The sequence below is a fragment of the Dipteris shenzhenensis genome, chromosome 23 (assembly GCF_047967505.1).
Source record: "Dipteris shenzhenensis isolate YYH24624 ecotype China chromosome 23, Dip_SZ_1.0, whole genome shotgun sequence".
Classification (NCBI taxonomy): domain Eukaryota; kingdom Viridiplantae; phylum Streptophyta; class Polypodiopsida; order Gleicheniales; family Dipteridaceae; genus Dipteris; species Dipteris shenzhenensis.
In genome coordinates, this window is record NC_141618.1 from 8,991,122 (window position 1) to 9,009,107 (window position 17,986).

At 42.3% G+C, this 17,986-nt stretch overlaps 1 protein-coding gene across 1 annotated transcript in view; it reads right to left on the reverse strand.

The window, feature by feature from the left end:
• LOC147886955 (peroxisomal fatty acid beta-oxidation multifunctional protein AIM1-like) overlaps window positions 1-17,986 on the reverse strand; it is an 88,051-nt gene that overhangs the window by 8,851 nt on the left and 61,214 nt on the right. The window contains exons 5-7 of the mRNA XM_087394905.1: window positions 2,659-2,726; window positions 2,432-2,513; window positions 2,193-2,248 (exon numbers count right to left, since the gene is read on the reverse strand). Coding sequence (XP_087251031.1) covers window positions 2,193-2,248; window positions 2,432-2,513; window positions 2,659-2,726 — 206 coding nt within the window. The remainder of the gene's footprint in view (window positions 1-2,192; window positions 2,249-2,431; window positions 2,514-2,658; window positions 2,727-17,986) is intronic.

Sequence of the window (17,986 nt, forward strand, 5' to 3'; positions counted from 1 at the left end):
TGAATCCCAAGGTGGGGGCAACAAAACTTTATACAAGGAAGATATCGTAATGCGTGCGTGCGCACGCATGCACACACACACACACTAGCAAGGTTTTGGATTTGTCCCATAATAACTAGGAAACGAGAACCCACCTTCTCCTTTCTACAAAGAACTCATTGGATAGGTTACCTTCTCATTTCTACAAAGAACTGATTGGTAGGTCTTTGATTGAAAAACGAAATTCCCTGCAGGTCTCTGAATATAAAACGATTTCTTCTGGAGGCTCCTTGGCTGAAAACAATTTCTTCTGGAGGCTCCCTACACAAAAATGAATTCTTTTGGAGGCTCCTGGCACAAAAACGAATTCGTTTAGGAGCTTTTGGCAACCCTGGCAGCTCTCAAACAGCACACAGATTGCTCTGGTACTCAAAAATTAGCAAGACGATTTGTTAGAACAACCCTGGGACACTTTGCCTCTCTTTGCCTTATAATTTCGCCCCTTTTTTGCTTGCTCCTCAAGCCAGCTTGCTAAACGTTGCCCTCTGACTATTTTTAGCAATGGGATTAATACCCCCCAAACCTTCAATCCTTTGCCTTGGCCCATGGAATTAATTGCACTTAAGTGGCCTTTTAACAATTTAAAACAACAAAAGGACTAGGATATTCACTTGTATATTCCTAAGGTCTACATATTCACCTGTATATTCCTAAGGTCTAGAAATTCACGTCCCGGTGACATCTTCCTTGGGATAGGGTGGCCTGATTGTCAAAGGGGTGGCATGCTTTCTTCATAGGGATAATCCCCCTGGTTTGTCTCATATGTGGTAAGCAAGTCATCCAAAGCTCGCGTTGGCAGTGGGGACAGTGTGTAGGAGCCAATTGCCAATATCACAGTCTAGGTAGCATGATGCAGTCTCATAACGGGGGGCAGCAGACACGACCTACAACTACCCTTGTCAATATATGGCATGATATCATCTACACCTTGTGAGCCATCTAGGAGTAGGGTACCAAGGCGTCTAGGAAGACTTCCGAAATGATTTCTAGAAGGCTTGGCCAGCGGTATCTTCTACATTCTCATGGATCGAGGTATCTGTTTGTTAGGACTGCCTTCCAAGCAGCGCTACAGTTACACTTTTGTAAAAAAGTGTCCCACACAGTTTTTTGCCAAGTGGCCCCCTTCCATTTTGGTTCTCTCTCTCTCTCTCTCTCTCTCTCTCTCTCTCTCTCACACACACACACACACACACACACACAGAGTTTGTAAATCATTCGGACTTCCTATGCATGGGCTTCCATCACAGGTGTTGCAAAATAATCATCCAATCATCTTGACAATTGTTTTCCTTTGACAGAACCAATTTGAAGGCAGTGCTCACAAGTACTTGTACCCACTTGTTGTATAATCCTCCACACTAGCTGTTGGTGCCGGCTTCCGAGGTAGTGAGCTCAGACTCTCACTCTAGGCACTAGACAAAGAAGGCAATTGGATGCCTGCTTAAAGGCAATCGGATGTCCTACAGATGGAAATAGACTACACAGGTAGGCCAAGGCTGCAAGAGGGGGGTATCCAATAGAAATAAATAACACAGCTTCTCAGATTTCAATCTGAGCACGTGCCCCTAACTCAAATAGCATCCAACAAACTTTGAGTTGTCATGTGCCCTTGATTTTGATAACATCCGGCTTGACGGACTGCAATCAGAACCACACATGCACCCGACCTATTTGTCTGCAAGGCAACCAACACTTTACTTGCCATGCCTCGTGAATTGCTAAACTCTTGTATTGTTTTCAAAGCTTCTAACACATGGTATTGTCTCCTGGAAAAATGCATATACATTAAAGATCTTTCAGATAAGGTCAAAAGAAGTGTAAACGATATTAAATGCATCCTAAATTGGTGGCAAGATGAAGACATGTTTTAAAAAATCAAGCCCTTATTGCTTGTAGCTCTAGTGGGACATCCTTGTCATAAACATACAAAATTCCATTAGAGAAAGTCGAATTATAGCACATAAACATTAAAATTGAAGTTTTTAGTTTAAGCATAAAAAGACAATAGACTGTATATACCTTTTTAAGGCTAGAATAAGTCCAATCATACAAATTTAGATTTTTTGTTGTTCTAAAGACCAAAAAATCTACACAGAAAATAAAAGAGAATGAAAGACAATAGACTGTACACCAAACATGGCTGCATTACATACTAGCATCATTTCAATGGCCTTTGATAGACCGACGAGTCGGGGCAGCCGTTGAGTACCTACCAAACATGAAAATAAATGTTTTAGGAACAGCACTAAAATAGGACAATGCCCATGAAAATATAATGGTTACCTTTACAAATAAAATTCCATCGGAAAGGATTATTTCAAATACAAGATATCTAACAGTTTGAACTAATATAATTGTAATTCCAAGTTTTAACTTGAAACTCAAAACTAACCACCAAATCCTGGAATGATTCCGAGCTGTAGCTCAACTAAACCAAGTTGAGCCTTTGGTGCTGCAATTCGAGCATTGCAAGCCTGCATAAAACATTAGCACATGCCCAAAACATAAGCACACATGCAAAATCAAAACTAATTGTACCACAACACACCTTTGAGAAAATTCAAGATTTTCATTGCTGGTACAAAAACATGGAAACATAAAACTAAGATTGCCACATACCATGGCTAATTCTAAACCACCACCCAATGCAAGGCCTTCAACTGCAGCAACCGAAGGTTTTTTTCCAGCTGTACAGCATAACAAACAACAATGTATTAAACATCAGTTCATTTTTCATATGCAAATAGAAAGTTTCTTGTATGATATGCCTATGATGAAACACTTAACTGAAGGTGCGGAATAAAAGTACTTTTTTTTTTGCTTCTTCAATATCTAATCATTTTTATTTACTAGCCAAAGGAAAAACGTGGCAGCAATGCTCAGCTCAGGTGGCATATAAAACTTAGTTCAAGGCACCCATGGCGCAATTAGAAAGCTCATAGAACCTTGAACTTAGAAGGCAAACTTTGACATTGTGAGAACTTTCTTGGCCGTCAAATAATTTTTGTTTCCCACCAAGAACTTTCTCATTACATATCGATCGACTTCATTTGACTAATAATTCACATTGTTAAAACTCTCTAATACCATAATTTAAAAAAAAACATTTTGCATAACAACTTCAAATGTTGCTTCATCTTCATTCATTGTTGATGGATCAAAGAGAGGACAACCTTAATATAATAGCATATACAACTTACAGGTCTATCAAATGAATTTTAAAATCAAAATTTATTCCATTGAATGTTTGGGACATTTGGAATTTTGAGGGACATTCCAAATGTGAAGAGGCTTTAACCACATTGAAAACTGTAATATAACCAACCTTAAAACCTGGGAAAACATGTCCTTTCAATAGTAATCAATTGAAACCCAAAGATAAAATTAAAGTTTTATAAATCAAAACAAAAAAGGGAGATGGTACACAACTTTAAACAAAATTATGCGTAAACAAGAAAAAGATTAAAAAGAAAACTTAGTAAGCAAAGCTATGCTTCGATTCTCATCAGTACCCAAGCATAAGCTGCCATGTGCGTTTCAAAAAATTTCGGTTATCTCTTCGTATAAACACATTTCTCACTAAAATTGAAATCCTCTGTGTGTGTGTGTGTGTGTGTGTGTGTGTGAGAGAGAGAGAGAGAGAGAGAGAGAGAGAGAGAGGGGTGTGTGTGTGTAGAGGGTGTGTCGTGTGTGAGAGAGAGAGAGGCCTGCAGCCCTTGCTCCAGCCTTCCCATCAGCTCCCTAGCCTCTTCAGACCAGCCTGTTTCCCTCAGCTACCTGCTGTGCCATATCAGAGTACAAAAAACAGTGTTTTGGGGCATTAATTACCTGCCGTACAGCCCGCCATAGCTCCGTACAGGTGTACGGACCTGTACGGCCTGTCCCGCCCTGCCCAGGCTGCTGCTGCCAGTTGATTCCCTGCTCCTGGGTCACTATTGTGCAGGGTTTTGCTCACGGACTGCATCTATACGCTGGTTCTGAGGGCTCTCTCTTCCCCTTTCTCTCCTATTTGGTTTCTAGGTCCTGTGTACTCTTTCCATCGCTAGAATCTCCCTTCTTTTTCTGAAATATTGTTCATCTTGGAACTTTTGCTGGTTTTTTCTTATACAGAACTTGTATTTTCTTCTCTCTAAATCCCTAAATCTTTTTGGGTTCCATCTTCTTCAAAAGACATGGCTGAATACTCTTGTGAAAAAACTTTTCAAAAGGATCGATCGCTTCAATGCAAAAAGCAAAAGCAGGCTGAGGGTCAGCATGACCCAATGCATGATTCTGTTGAAGCACAACTGGTTTATGATGTCATGCATGAAGGATTTGCAGACACAAGGAAAGAGTGGAAAGACTCTGTTCCATCGGTTGGTCTCATGGTTAAGTGGATGAAATTGTGGATCCAATTAGAGAATATGCCAAAAATGCAGTTATTTTATTTTTCCCAGGTTAGATGCCACCTGTTGCAGAGGTAGGCAACTGGTTGACCCGCACACTGGCTGGCTTGTTTGTTCGGAAGGTACACTATGCAGCCAGAGGTTTTTTTGAGGTCATTATGGTAGATGAGATTCACAGGCAAATGCTTTTGGAACATTCGCCACTCTTTTTTGGGCAGCAAATGGTGCACGTTTTGCCATGGTCTCCCACTAGGGATTTTTAGGCTTTGATCCGACACAGATGTCCGGTCTAGGTTGAAGTTGTAGACTTTCTGCAATGCATGGCTCCACTCTTGCCTAAAATTGCAGCAACTTTAGGCAAAGTGGTTTGCCGACCGTGGCCTAACGGCAACTCTAATCGATTTTACATTCTCTAGGATACTGATAATCCCACACCAAAGTCTTATTTAGTCATGGTGAACAATGTTGACATGGGAAGTGCATTTATAAATTGAAATGGGGATTATTTGCAGGGGCTTGCTTTGAATGTTAAAAATTTGAGCACATGGCTTCGCAGTGTCCAATGAGTCAGCATAAAATGCCTCCTGCCACTTTGCCTGTTCGAATGCCCAATAAGGATGCTCCTGCCTCTATTGGGAAAAAAATTTAAGGTAATAGACAGTTTTTTGCGAATCAGGATAAAGGCAAAGCTTCAGTGGTTTCAAATGGGACTGCTTCTTCCCCTTTGCTTCCTGCTATTCAACCCTCAGCAAAAGGACCAAAAACTCCAATTGATGGATGGCAAAGTCCAAGAAAAGTTATTTCTGTTCGACGACCTCCACCCCCTCGCACTTGGAATGGTGCATCTTCTGGTGGAAACTCTCCAGAGGTCAATTCAGGAATTGGGATCACATGGGCTGCAGTGACAGCTAGCAGAACCCTCTTCCTTGAAGAAGAGGTTGCTGCTTTGCTGTCTACTCCTCAGGCGGATGTTTCTTCTCAGGGAAGAGGCCCTGACCCTGAGGTAGAAATGCAAGGTTGACATCCTGTAGGTTGCTGCTGTATATGCTAAAAATGGGGAGAGGGTGAGAGACAAGATCTGAGGCACGAACTGATGTTGATAGATTGTGTTATCAGAGCAAGTACATAGCCTCTTTTATAGGCTGGGCAAGCCTTATCTTCCCACACTGACACCTCATAGATGAGGTCACACACAAGAGAATCTAGATCCTATAATCTAAGGGAGGAATCCACCTACCACATGAGGTGGCACAAGTTGCCTCAAGACTCTTCACACTCACACAATTGTAGGACACTCCTAGGACTCTAGGACCACACACACTAGGACTCCGATTCCAACAAACCCCCCTTCAGAGCTAGGGTGAGAAACTATGACATCATCCAGACTGTGCATCCCAGGCAATCTCAGAGGCTAACAGCTGAGCATAATTCAGAGGTTGAACCAAGCACTCTCATGGCTTAGGTGTCAACGTGATCAGAGACTCAAATCTGAGCATGGATGCATGACCAACTCATAGGTCTAGGGAGTACACCAACATCCTGGAACTCGGCCGGGCCTGATAAAGGAAAGACATAACAATCCCCCTGTCTCCTAATTGGGTACATGGAAATAAGCGGAGCCTTTTATAGGACAAGGCACACAAAATGACAAATTATTACATCATTTTAGGGGGACTACCCAAGGTAGAGTACCTAACACACATGACTCTAGAAAGCCCACTCTTCATCTATCACCTCATGGAGGGATAGACCAGAAACAACAGCAGTGCAGGCTTGTTCCTCAAGTCCAGAAGGTGTAGCTTCATCGTCTTCGTCCTCGCTCTGCTCCGCAACCAGATTGGCATGTTCTTTGGCTTGTACCTTTGCCATCTTCTTGAAGCAACGATCCTCTAGATGGCCAAGCTTCTGACAATAATTACATTTAAGAGGTTTTCCTTTCTTCTTGGGCTTATTCTTGAGAAAGAATGCTTTGCCAGATTCAAAGGAAGATTCTGCTTTCTCTGTAAGCCTACGGTCCTCATCAATGAGATGAGCTACCATATCCTTAAAGCTCATATTGCGGCTGACTCTTAGGACAGCAAGGATCTCATTGTACTTGGAAATGTCTTCAATACTTGAGAGAAGTACAGCAACTTGATCATCATCTTCAACAATGGCTCGGATGGCAGATAATTGTTGGAGAATTGACCCAAGATTGCTCAAGTGTTCATTGAGGGTTTCAGTTTCCTTCATCTTGAGCTTGAAGAGTTTTTGTTTGAGAAATATTTTGGAATTATTGATCTTATTTCCAAACAAATTCTCTAATTTTTCCCAAACGTCATTTGCAGTCTTATCAAAATCCACATGGTGGATAAGGTTGTCAGCTAAAGCTAGGCCAATGATAGCCATTGCTTTATCATTTTGGTTCTCCCACCAACTGATTCTAGCATCATCACTTTGGGGTTTTGGCTCCTTGCCATTGGTGATATTCCATATGCCTTCTCGCATAAGAAGAAGCCTGAGTTTTGTCTGCCAAGTTGGGAAATTGCTCCCTGAGAATTTCTCGATGAACGAGGAGTTTTTTATGCTATCCATTGGTGGGAAGGTCTTAGCTGTTATTACAGCCAGTGTCTAAATCCCTTACAATGTTTACTCAAATTTTGTAAAAAAAGGCCCAAATTTTACATGGTAGAAGCTTTAATTATGCCAAAGGAAGACACAGGACAGAAAAGCCCTAAATTTTTGGGTTAGGGTTGCTGCAAAATCAGGGTTTGCAAAAAATTGGTTTGCAAAAAATTGGGGCTTTTCAAAATTTCCTAGAGCATAGTGTTCTAGCAATACTAGGGAAGCTTCAGACCATAAAAGCCCCAAGAAATTCACCCAAAATGAGGCCAAATTCTTGAAAAGCGCAATTTAGGGTTTTGGGCTCAGAAATGGGCTGGAACAAGCCGCTCTTCAGGTCGTCATGGAGCAGAAGTGCTAGGTTTCAAGGTCGGTCTGAATCCCTTCCAAATGTGGCAGCGATTTTGGAGCTGATGACAGCTTGAACAGTAAGAAAAACGAGCTGGAATCAGTTCGTTTTTGTTCCCTGAAGCACCCTCCTCCAAAATAGGGTCGATTAATCAGCAAAAACGGGCAGCTTCATATGGCAACAGTAGCAGCAAAAATCACCATTTGGAGGCCAAAAATGTGCTGGAATTCTTCCACGATGGTGGCTCATTTCAGACGCAGGTCGTCGAGGCAGAATACTGCTGCTGGAGATTGCGTAGATCAGGGGTGGAAGGAGGAGAGCAGAACTGAAGCGGCCATCTGACAGCAACGTGGAGATGACGGAAGAGTGGCCCAGCGGAGGAGAGAGGTACCAGGTAGAGGAGTTAGCAGGAAAGTGTCGGAAGAGTGGCCCAGCGGAGGAGAGAGGTAGCGGGTAGAGGAGTTAGCAGGAAAGAGGTAGCATCAGCGTGGGTAGGATTACAAGGGATGCGTGAGCAGATTGCGAGGGAGGCATGAGTAGACTGCCAGGGAGGACGGGCAGAATGGCGCAGCATCAGGGAAGATAGCGGGTAGAACTGGAACGGCCTGCTGGTCAGCAACGTAGACATGGCGACGTGCGGTAATGTTATCGCAGAGACATGGCAGGAAAATCGTGCGTGATGAGGCAAGGCTCAATCAGGGAAGACCTGCTCTGATACCAACTGTTAAAAATGGGGAGAGGGTGAGAGACAAGATCTGAGGCACGAACTGATGTTGATAGATTGTGTTATCACAGCAAGTACATAGCCTCTTTTATAGGCTGGGCAAGCCTTATCTTCCCACACTGACACCTCATAGATGAGGTCACACACAAGAGAATCTAGATCCTAGAATCTAGGGGAGGAATCACACCTACCACATGAGGTGGCACAAGTTGCCTCAAGACTCTTCACACTCACACAACTATAGGACACTCCTAGAACTCTAGGACCACACACACTAGGACTCCGATTCCAACAGTATATAGCTGTTTCTCTCCTATAAATATCTGTAAATATGACTGCTCATATCAAATTCTTTACACTTAATGTTCAGGGGGATGTGTGACAGTAGGAAATGGAAATCTGTGTGGCTGTATATCAATAGATTTCAGCCTAATATAGTGGCATTACAAGAACACAATCAACATGTCTATGCAGGAAAGACAGGTCATTACTATGGCTATGATATCTTCTATGCTGGGGAACACTCTTTCTTAGGTGTAGTCTTTCTGATTAAGCATGGGCTTCAGCCAGTTATTGCTTAACATGACAATTAAGGCAGATGGATTATTCTTCAATGGATCATTCAAGGCGAGGTGTTTGAATTTGCTTCTGTCTATGCACCTCAATCTTCTCGGGATAGAAGTGCAATTTGGGATGCCATGCATGGAGATATCATGCCTTTATATGTGGGGATTTCAATAATGCTCCGCAACAGGGTGACAATACATCAAGAAATACTCATATGTTAACCCTTGAAAGGCATGCATGGTCTCAATTGCTGATGCATCTTGATTTGGTTGATCTTTGGAAGGAATTGCAGCCTTTGTCACCAGGATACACTTTCCAACATAATGCCCTTTCTTCTTATCAGGCACAACTGGATCGCTGGTATAGTGTAGCTCCGCAACAAAATGATGATTTTACATGCAAAATGTGGATTGACTATGCCTTTGTGCATTTAGATTATGCACCGTTATGGTTGAGGTTATCTTTTTATGATATGCAAGATGATAGACTACCTCAAAGGCGACATCTGATTGTCAACAATAGCTATTTGCAGCATGTTGTTTTCAAGGCAATGGTTACTGAAGCATATCAATCTCTATCTTCTCAGAGCCACTTTGATATTGATAATGCATGGGATTCTTTTGTTTCCAAAATGCAAGTTGTAATTAGAGGTTATGGCAAGTCTTACGTGAAGACTCTGAGGGAAACTCTTGCTCAGGCCAAATTGACTTGTCAAGACCTCACTAAACTCAGTCATCTTCGTCCCTTGTCCTTGCATGAGCAAACAACACTATGCCAAGCTAAACATTGTCTTCAAATCAATGATCACAGGAAACTGGCTAAATGGGAGACTAGAGCAAGACAAAGAGCTTTTACAGTTAAAGGCTACTCTTCCAAACAATTTCTTAAAAGCTTGCATCAGAAGAGATTAAAAACAAACATTTGTAGGGTGCTTCTACCTGATGGTTCATGGACTACATCACGGTCACAACTTGCTTCTGTTTGTGTACATCACTTCTCTCAGCAGTCTGGTTCTGCAGATCCTCCCTCGCAACAGGTTTTGTCTGCAAGAAATTTACTTTTGCACCATGTTTCTCCTATTATTTCCACTACTCAAGCTTTGGAATTGGAAAAACCTTTTACTGAGAGGGAATTGTCAGATGCAATCAAATCCTATGGTAGATGGAAATCTCCAGAATGGGATGGTCTTATAGTTGAGTTTTTTCTAGAATATTGGTCTCTTTTGAAGCATACATTGCTGCATATGGTGAACTCTGCTTGGCAAAATCAGAAAATGCCAGACACATGGAAGAGAGGTCTTGTTAAACTCCTTCCAAAAAAGAAAATTTGTGAATCTTTGGCTGATTGGAGACCTATCACGCTTATGCCAGTCAGATACAAATTTACTACCAAAATGATTGTTGATCGGCTAAAAGGCTATTTACATGATGGGTTGCATCCTGCACAATATAGTTTTGTTCCTCCTAGGCATATCACAGATAACATTGCTAATGCTTATGTTGGAATCAAATATGCCAAATATATGCAGCAGGATGTTTTGCTATTGCAAGTTGATATTGCCAAAGCTTTTGATACTGTTAAGTGGAACCTTATTTCATCAACTATGCAGGCCTTGGGATTTGGCACAAAAATGCAGCAAGTTATCAATTGGCTATATCAAGATAGTAAAGCTGCCTGCATACTTTCAAGGGATATTTCTACAACCTGGACTCTTGGTTGTTCTCTTCGGCAAGGATGTCCCCTCAATGCTTTACTATTCGCCATAGCCACTCATCCAATGCTTCAATATATGGACCACCTTTTGGACACTGGCATGTTGCACGGATTGGAAATTCCTGGCAGCCGTAGCATGATCACTCAAGCATATGCTGATGATTCTTTCTTTACCCTGAAAAATACTCAGAGCTATCTCTCCATGATTATGCAGGCTCTTTCTACATATGGTTTGGCTGTTGGTCTTCATGTCAATTTTCAAAAATCAAAGCTACTGCCATTGCATGCTAAAGACTGGCATAGTCTTTTGTGGCCTAGGAAAATTGTTCCAACTTCTCAATTGATTCGACATCTTGGCTATTCTCTAGGTTAGGGGCTCACTCGTTCTCAACAAACTGATTGGGTGCTCACAAAGTTGAGGGTAGAACTTGAATATTGGAAGCTTGCAACTTGGCCATTACATGTTCGATTGCGAATAACGCAATCCATTTTGATAGCATACATACAATTCTATCTACCTCTCATCATGTTCACTAAGGCAGATCTGGTTTCCTTTATGTCTGCTATCATTGAGATTTTCTAATGTTCAAAAAATGGCAAGAAAACTCTCAGATTACTCTCTATGCATCGTCTCTACTCTCCAAGAATGCACGGGGGTCTAAACATACTCAATATTCAAATGCATATACTTGCTCACAGGGGAAAAATGATGTTGCAGTTTATGCAAGGGGATCAGCCTTGGGCTTTCATGATCCGCTCTCTTTTGTTGCATATTGATACTTCTGCTTTTGGGCATTGGCAGCCTACATAGTGGGATTTTCTATTTGGCTCTATTCAAGGCAAGATCAGAGGCTGCCCTTTTGTCTCTTGTTTGCTTCTTGATTGGAAGCATATTTTATCCCACTTGGAATGGCATGGCAGGGATTCTTTGTCAGGAAATTCCTTGAGGGCTGAGAATATTTATTGGTCCAAAGTATTCCACCCTCCTTTGGCTATACAAGAACCCATGCATTCTTATTTTATATCTTTCAAAGGCATTTCTTCTGTGGCGGATGTACTTCAGGATGATGGCACGCTTTTATCTTTTTCTATGGCTACTAGCAAATATGGTTTGGGAGCTCATTATCGTCCTTTATGGCATAAAATTTTCAAAATGCTTCAACCTTTGTTGCCGGTACCTCGTTTGGAACTTCAGGATAGGCTTGAGGATTGGACTCTACATTCTTCTTCCTCTTCAGCCCGTCCTTTGAAGCTCTCACATATCACAGTGCCTTCTCTATATAAAGTGTTGTTACTTCCGCCTTATATGGATCGCCCACTAAAGTGGTGGAGAAAGCGGCTGCGTCTCCTTTGGCATTATAAAGTCCCTCTTCAGCAACAACTTTTCTTTTGGCGAGTCCTACTTGGCATTTTTCCATCTGGGCAGTTACTTGCGCATAGACATATTGCTCCGGCTGTTTGCCACAGATGTCTACATTCTGCTGAATCTGTGCTTCACATCTTTTGGCACTGTCCACACTTGTGATTTCCTCGCTCTCATTCGATAGGGGCTTCGAGCGATATTTCCTACTGTTACTTTTGGCAGGTTCTTCTGGTTATTTGGTTTTCATCCAGCTAGATAGGGTTTTGATTTATTTTTTGTTTGGGTGCACTACTGGGCAATGTGGACTCTATGGATGGACAAAAATCATAGAGTCTTTGGTGATCCTACTTTTTCATCTTTTGTTTTTTTCAAACGATCTTTGCGGCAATCATTTTATGATTGCTTTCAGACTCATTTGATTGATCATGATGTATATATAGCTTATACAAAGATTTTCAGTTGAGTAGTAGTTACTCCACTTTTGAAGTAACTATGAATGTAATTATTTTACAGCAATAAAATATTTCTTCTCACAAAAAAAAAAAAAGTGTGAGAGAGAGAGAGTGTGTGTGTGTGTAGTGTGTGTGTGTGAGAGAGAGAGGGAGGGTGTGTGGTGTGCGCCATGGAGAGCCCTGCTTTCTCCTCCTCCCTGGTCGTACCCTTGCAGCCCTCCGTCCCCCTCCAGCCCTCATCCGTACACCCTCCGTGCCTCCTTGTGCAGCCCACGCCCTCTTCTGGTTCCTCTTTGTCCTCCTCCGTACAACAGCCGCTGCCCGTACGGCTTTCTGCTTCATCAATACCTTCTGCTCGTCAGCCTGTTTCATCTCAGCCGCCCTGTACAGCTTCTCCGTTGCTGTCCATACCTGACCTGCAGGTGCCTTTTCCATCTGATCCTACTGTTCCAGCCGTACGGCTGCCCGTACAGCCTGTACGGTCGACTGTTCAGTCCCAGCCTGCTGCAGATTTTGATTTTTTCTTTTTTGCTGTCCCTAGTCCTTCAGCTCCTGCTTCATCTGTACCTTCTTCCCTGTCGTTGCAGCCTGTTTCTGTTTCTCCTTTCCCATCTTTTCAGTTCCAGCAGCAGTCCTCTTCACGTCTTTTCCCGATGTATCATCCTCCTTTCTTCCTGCTGCTTCGCCAAATGGGTCCTTTGTTTTCTCTGCTTATACTCCTCCTTCCGTGCCTGATCCTCCTGCTCGTGTTTTTATTCGGCGAAAGCGTGGTGGTCTCCTTGCTTCGCATTTATTCAAATCTACAAAGTTTGATCTGGCGGATGGTCCTTCTTCCTCCCTCCAGTTGGATCTTCTTCGACAACTGTGTGCTGCTTCCGTCACAAATGCTCTCTCCTCGGGTTCTCCTATGGTTTGCGCTTTGGATTCTGCCCTCTTGGTTTCTGGTCTTCGATAGGCTCAGCAGTTTGAAATCTGTCTATATTTAATGGGCAGGATTCTTTCTGCAGCTCAGCTCCGTCGCTGGGCTGAAGTTGCAATGGGCCCAGATCTTGTTTCTTCCTTTATTTTTCTGGGCAAGGGCAAAGGTTTTTATTATGCTCGGTGTTCTTCGACTAAGGTGGAGAGCCTTGTCAACCGTGCTGGTGTTCCTGGGGCTGGTTTCTTTGCTTATGTGATGCCCTGGGATCCACTTTTTGATCCGGCTGCTTCTCTTCTCACTCACTGTCCAGTTTGGATTACTCTAAAAGTGCTACCTGTTCCTCTTCTTCCGCATCTTACTACCCTTGCAACGCTTTTAGGGAGGCCTCTACATGTTCCGAGACAGGAGTTTTTGCAGGCCACTCAGGATGTTCGCATTTGTATTTTATGGGATATGCTGCAGTCGGTGCCCTCTTCTCTGGATCTGGATTTGGGATTTGTTCATCCTTTGCACATCCGGCTGCAGTTTACATCTTTTCCTACAGCTTGTTATTGGTGCCATCAGGTTGGTCATTTCGCACGGGCTTGCCCTTCTGCTGCTAGGACCACTCCTCATGCTCCTTCCTCAGTTGTCAAGATTCCTCTACCTTCTCCTCCGGTATTCGCTATGGGCTTCCCTAGATAAGCTTTCTTTTTCTGCTCCAAAGCACTACTAGAGGAAGGTAGATAAATCCAAGGATGATCTTTTTGTTGCTGCAACAGTTCAGGCTTCCTCTCCTATTGAGCACCATCAGCCTCTTTCTCCTCAGGATATGGATTTGCCTTTTGAAGTTGAAATGATGGGTCATGATTTGTCTGATGCAGCTCTTTCGTCAGATGCTCCTTCTCCAAAGAGTACAGATGTTGATCCAGTTCACATGCTTGTGAAGACTGTGCCAGAGTCTGTTTCTGTTCAGGATGCAGATGTTTCATTTTCTCTGGAGTCTTTTCATCCTATGTTGCAACAGGTTTTTGACCCTGTGATTCAAAAGTTCAGGCTCCCTAGTTATATTAAAAAGAATCACAAGGGCAAAAAACAGGTGGTTTTTATTGACAGTGCAGTTTCTTCATTGCATCTCTTTTTACAAAGCAACAATCTTAAACTGGAGGATGTTGTGTTTGATCCTCCTCCACCTTGTAACTTTTTACTTGGCTGCCTCATGACTTTTGCTCTGAGGCTTAACTTGTAAAATTTTCCTTTGTACTTATTGGTGGGTTTTTACCTCTTTTTGGGGTTTCCCACACAGAAATATAAGATTTCACTATATTAAAAAAAGTGTGTGTATGTGTGTGTGTGTGTGTGTGTGTGTGAGAGAGAGAGAGAGAGAGAGAATGAGAATTAAATAAGGTTATTTATCCATGACAAAAAAAAAAAAAAAAAACTAGTGTTAACACAAGGGAAACCAACGTACATATAACAAACCAAATAAAACACCAATGCAAACCCAAGGAAACAATTATTATCATTATTTTTTAAATTATCCAGTTATTTATTTATTTTGAAATTTTAAACAATAATAAATAATAAAATAAAGTACGAAGGGGGATTTAAAAAAGCAATAATAAATAAATAAGCTAAACTAAACAAGTACCTAAGGATAGATGACCTCCAAAAATAGAACAAACCTAAGAAATAAAAAGAAAATGGGGTTTGAAGCTCCCACTTTGGATTTTGATTCTACGTTCAAGGATTCTACACATACCCAAAGCCGGAATTCCAAAGACATAATGACTACAATGTAGGATAGAGTGGAGTTCCTTCATTACTTTTCTTAGGTAGGATTCAATTACTAAATTGAGAGATAAATGCACTCTTGTGCAAAGACAAGAGGACTTATAAAATTGGAAAGAAATCACACCATATTTAGCCACATCCGAGATTTTAAGTCGATGTGAGGCATTCATATGATTCAACAAAGTATACTCAGGTTTGTTGTCATTTACCATAGTCATCAACTTCTAAACCTAAAGAAGATTGAGTAATGCTAAGATCCAAGAAACTACAATAGTTTCCACTGATTGTACAATGAAGTTCACAAAGCTCTCAAGGAAAATTTCGTCCACCAAAAGAATTTGGATCTTTGTACAAGAGGATTGCTGCCCCCCCTCAATGACAAATTCAGCGAGGTGTGGAAACCAAGATAGGACTCAAAAAGAGAATTCAGAGTGGTGGTAATCATCTCTGAATATGGAATAACTTCATCTATTCCTGAAGCTTTGTGAGGTGAACATGTGTGTGTGTGGGGGGGGAGGGGGGAGTCGCTCTTGGGCCCTATGGACTCTTTGGAAGGACAGAAACTCATTGGGTTTTTTGTGACCCTTCTCTAAACAAGTTCTCTTTTTTTCGACCGTCCCTCAAGCAATCCTTTTATCATTGTCTGCATGCAACATTGAATCTCCCTCATCCATATGGGTATGAGATAGCTCTCTCTTCAGGCAGGAACTCGGGCATCATTTCTTGCTGCAAACATAGTCTCCAAAATCTCTGAAGCTGCCTTTGAGGTCTTGCATGACCAAATGTGAGGAATAATGAACCTCTTGACAGAAAGAGAAATCACAGATAGAGCTTGTGCATCCCTAGAATCCCATCTTTTCTGCTCTATTGTGGGAGCCACTGGAGCAGCAGCTGTGTGAGGACTCCAAACACCTCATTGGGGTTATTCTAAGCCATTTTTGCCAGATAAACTCAAAAAACACAGCGAACTAGACAAGTAAAATCCCTTCCTGGGATGTAAAATGCACTACCAGAGTCTGCCAAAGAAAATCTGTCCACAGTGACAATCACTGTCACAGCCTATCAAAGGCTTGAAATGCACCACAATGCTCTGCAAATGCCCAAAGATCTGCAAAGAAAATCTGCAAAAAGTGAAAAAAGTCAGCAATTTGACTCACACTGAGTCCAAAACTGCTTACAAATCTCCCAAATGGTCTTTCAACTGCCAAATTGCATCCGAATGCCAAAAGCCCCAATTTCTTTAGGGAAATTGCATCCAAAAGCTAAAAGCCCCAAAAATGCCTGAAATTGCAGTTCAAAACCAAAAGCCCCAAATTTTGGGGTGAAATTGATATATACCTAGATGAATCCAGGAACATTTCCAAACTCATCCTCTAAAAACACAACATAGTGCAGTTTCAATCCCACGATAGTCACTCATAAGATTGAAAACTGTAAACTCCATCACGCATAGCAAGGACTAGCTACTATGACATCCCCACTGACGTCATCAGCGCCCAACAGTGGGTGTAGACCATAGTATAAAAGTATGCTCTCACACATACAAATCCACACACCCACACATACTTGAGCATCCATTTATACAAAGTGTTCGTACTGAGTTTCTGACGGCACTCCGAAGGTGAAGGGCAAACTCAGCCATGACAAAGCCTAGCACTAAAGGAGAAGGCAAATTGTGGCAAATTCACCAGAAGCCCCAAATGTCACTCAAATTTCAGGTCTCCTGCAAAAGCCACAAATTTCCACCTGCTACAAAGAAATGCTAGCTTGAATCCACAGCCAAACAATGGCTCAATGCACAAATGCCTGCCAAAAACACTTGCAAATGTGTATGGACACCTTCAACTTGTACGGAACTGACAGTATAGAACTGTCAGTACGGATTCCGTACAAGGTACGGACAGTGTACGGCCAACTTATATGGAGCGCTGCACTATACAGACGCCCACACGACTTGCTGTACGGACTACGGATGCAACAGTACGACGCAGTTCACGAACAATCGTACGGAATGCAGCAGCAGCAAGAATGGCTATATGGCACTGATGCAACAGGAGTACGGTTTGCACGTACGGCGCTAACAGGTACGGACGACGACGGCAAAAACGTGCGGTGGTACGGACAGCAGCTAGTACGAAATCCGTACAGTCGTACGGACTGTACGGAATGGAGGCTAGAGCAAGATGGAGCGGAGCAGGATGAAGGCAAGAGGTCAAGCACGAAGGACTTGCTCTAATACCAAATGTTCCCGGGAGCAAGGCGACCAATGAGCAAGAGTGAGTGTGAGCAAACGTAAGTGTACTGAATAGAAGAGTGGAATGAGTGAAGTACAAAGAAAGAGTGAGGGGTTTTGTTTAAGTGACAAAACCCTATTCTATCCACTAACCGTAGCTTTTGCCACTCATAATAGAAACAAGGGCAAGGGAAAAGTTTCAGCTGGTAGGCCGACTCATACACATGCTGGTCATTCCTCTCGTGGAAAGAACAAGAAAAAGAGATGTAAAGGAAACCTAGGCATGACATCACTGAGTGCAAGAAGACAATGCATCTGAAAAGAAGGAGTCAAGTCTTGCAATTTCTGGTGCTCCTAGTCCAAATGACAGGCATGAGAAAGCCAATTTTGCACATGATCAACATTGGGATTTTCTTGTTACTTGTCAGTACAATCCTTCAATTCATGATGCCTGCATGATGGTTCTAATGCATGGTTCTTTGATAATGGTGCTAGCAAGCACATTACTTCCTGAAGGACGTTATTCAGCTCACTTGCAAATGCACCAAACGGGGGAACAGTTACATGTGCAAATATTATTCAATAAAAGGCATTGGGCAAGTTGCCATTACTTCAGTATTTGGTGGTCTAGTAAGTACTATATGTTCTAGGCATCCGCAAAAACCTCATATCCATTTCAGCCATAGCTACCTGTGGATATCAGGTTCTTTTTTATGGTGTTAGGTGTGCAGTCTATGATGTTACACATGCTTGTACTATGGTGTTGACTGGCACAGGACTTTACAGACTTGATGCATATGACATATGTAGATACTTATGCTGTTGATGCTTCTACTATGGCAGATACTCATTTATGGCATGAGAGGTT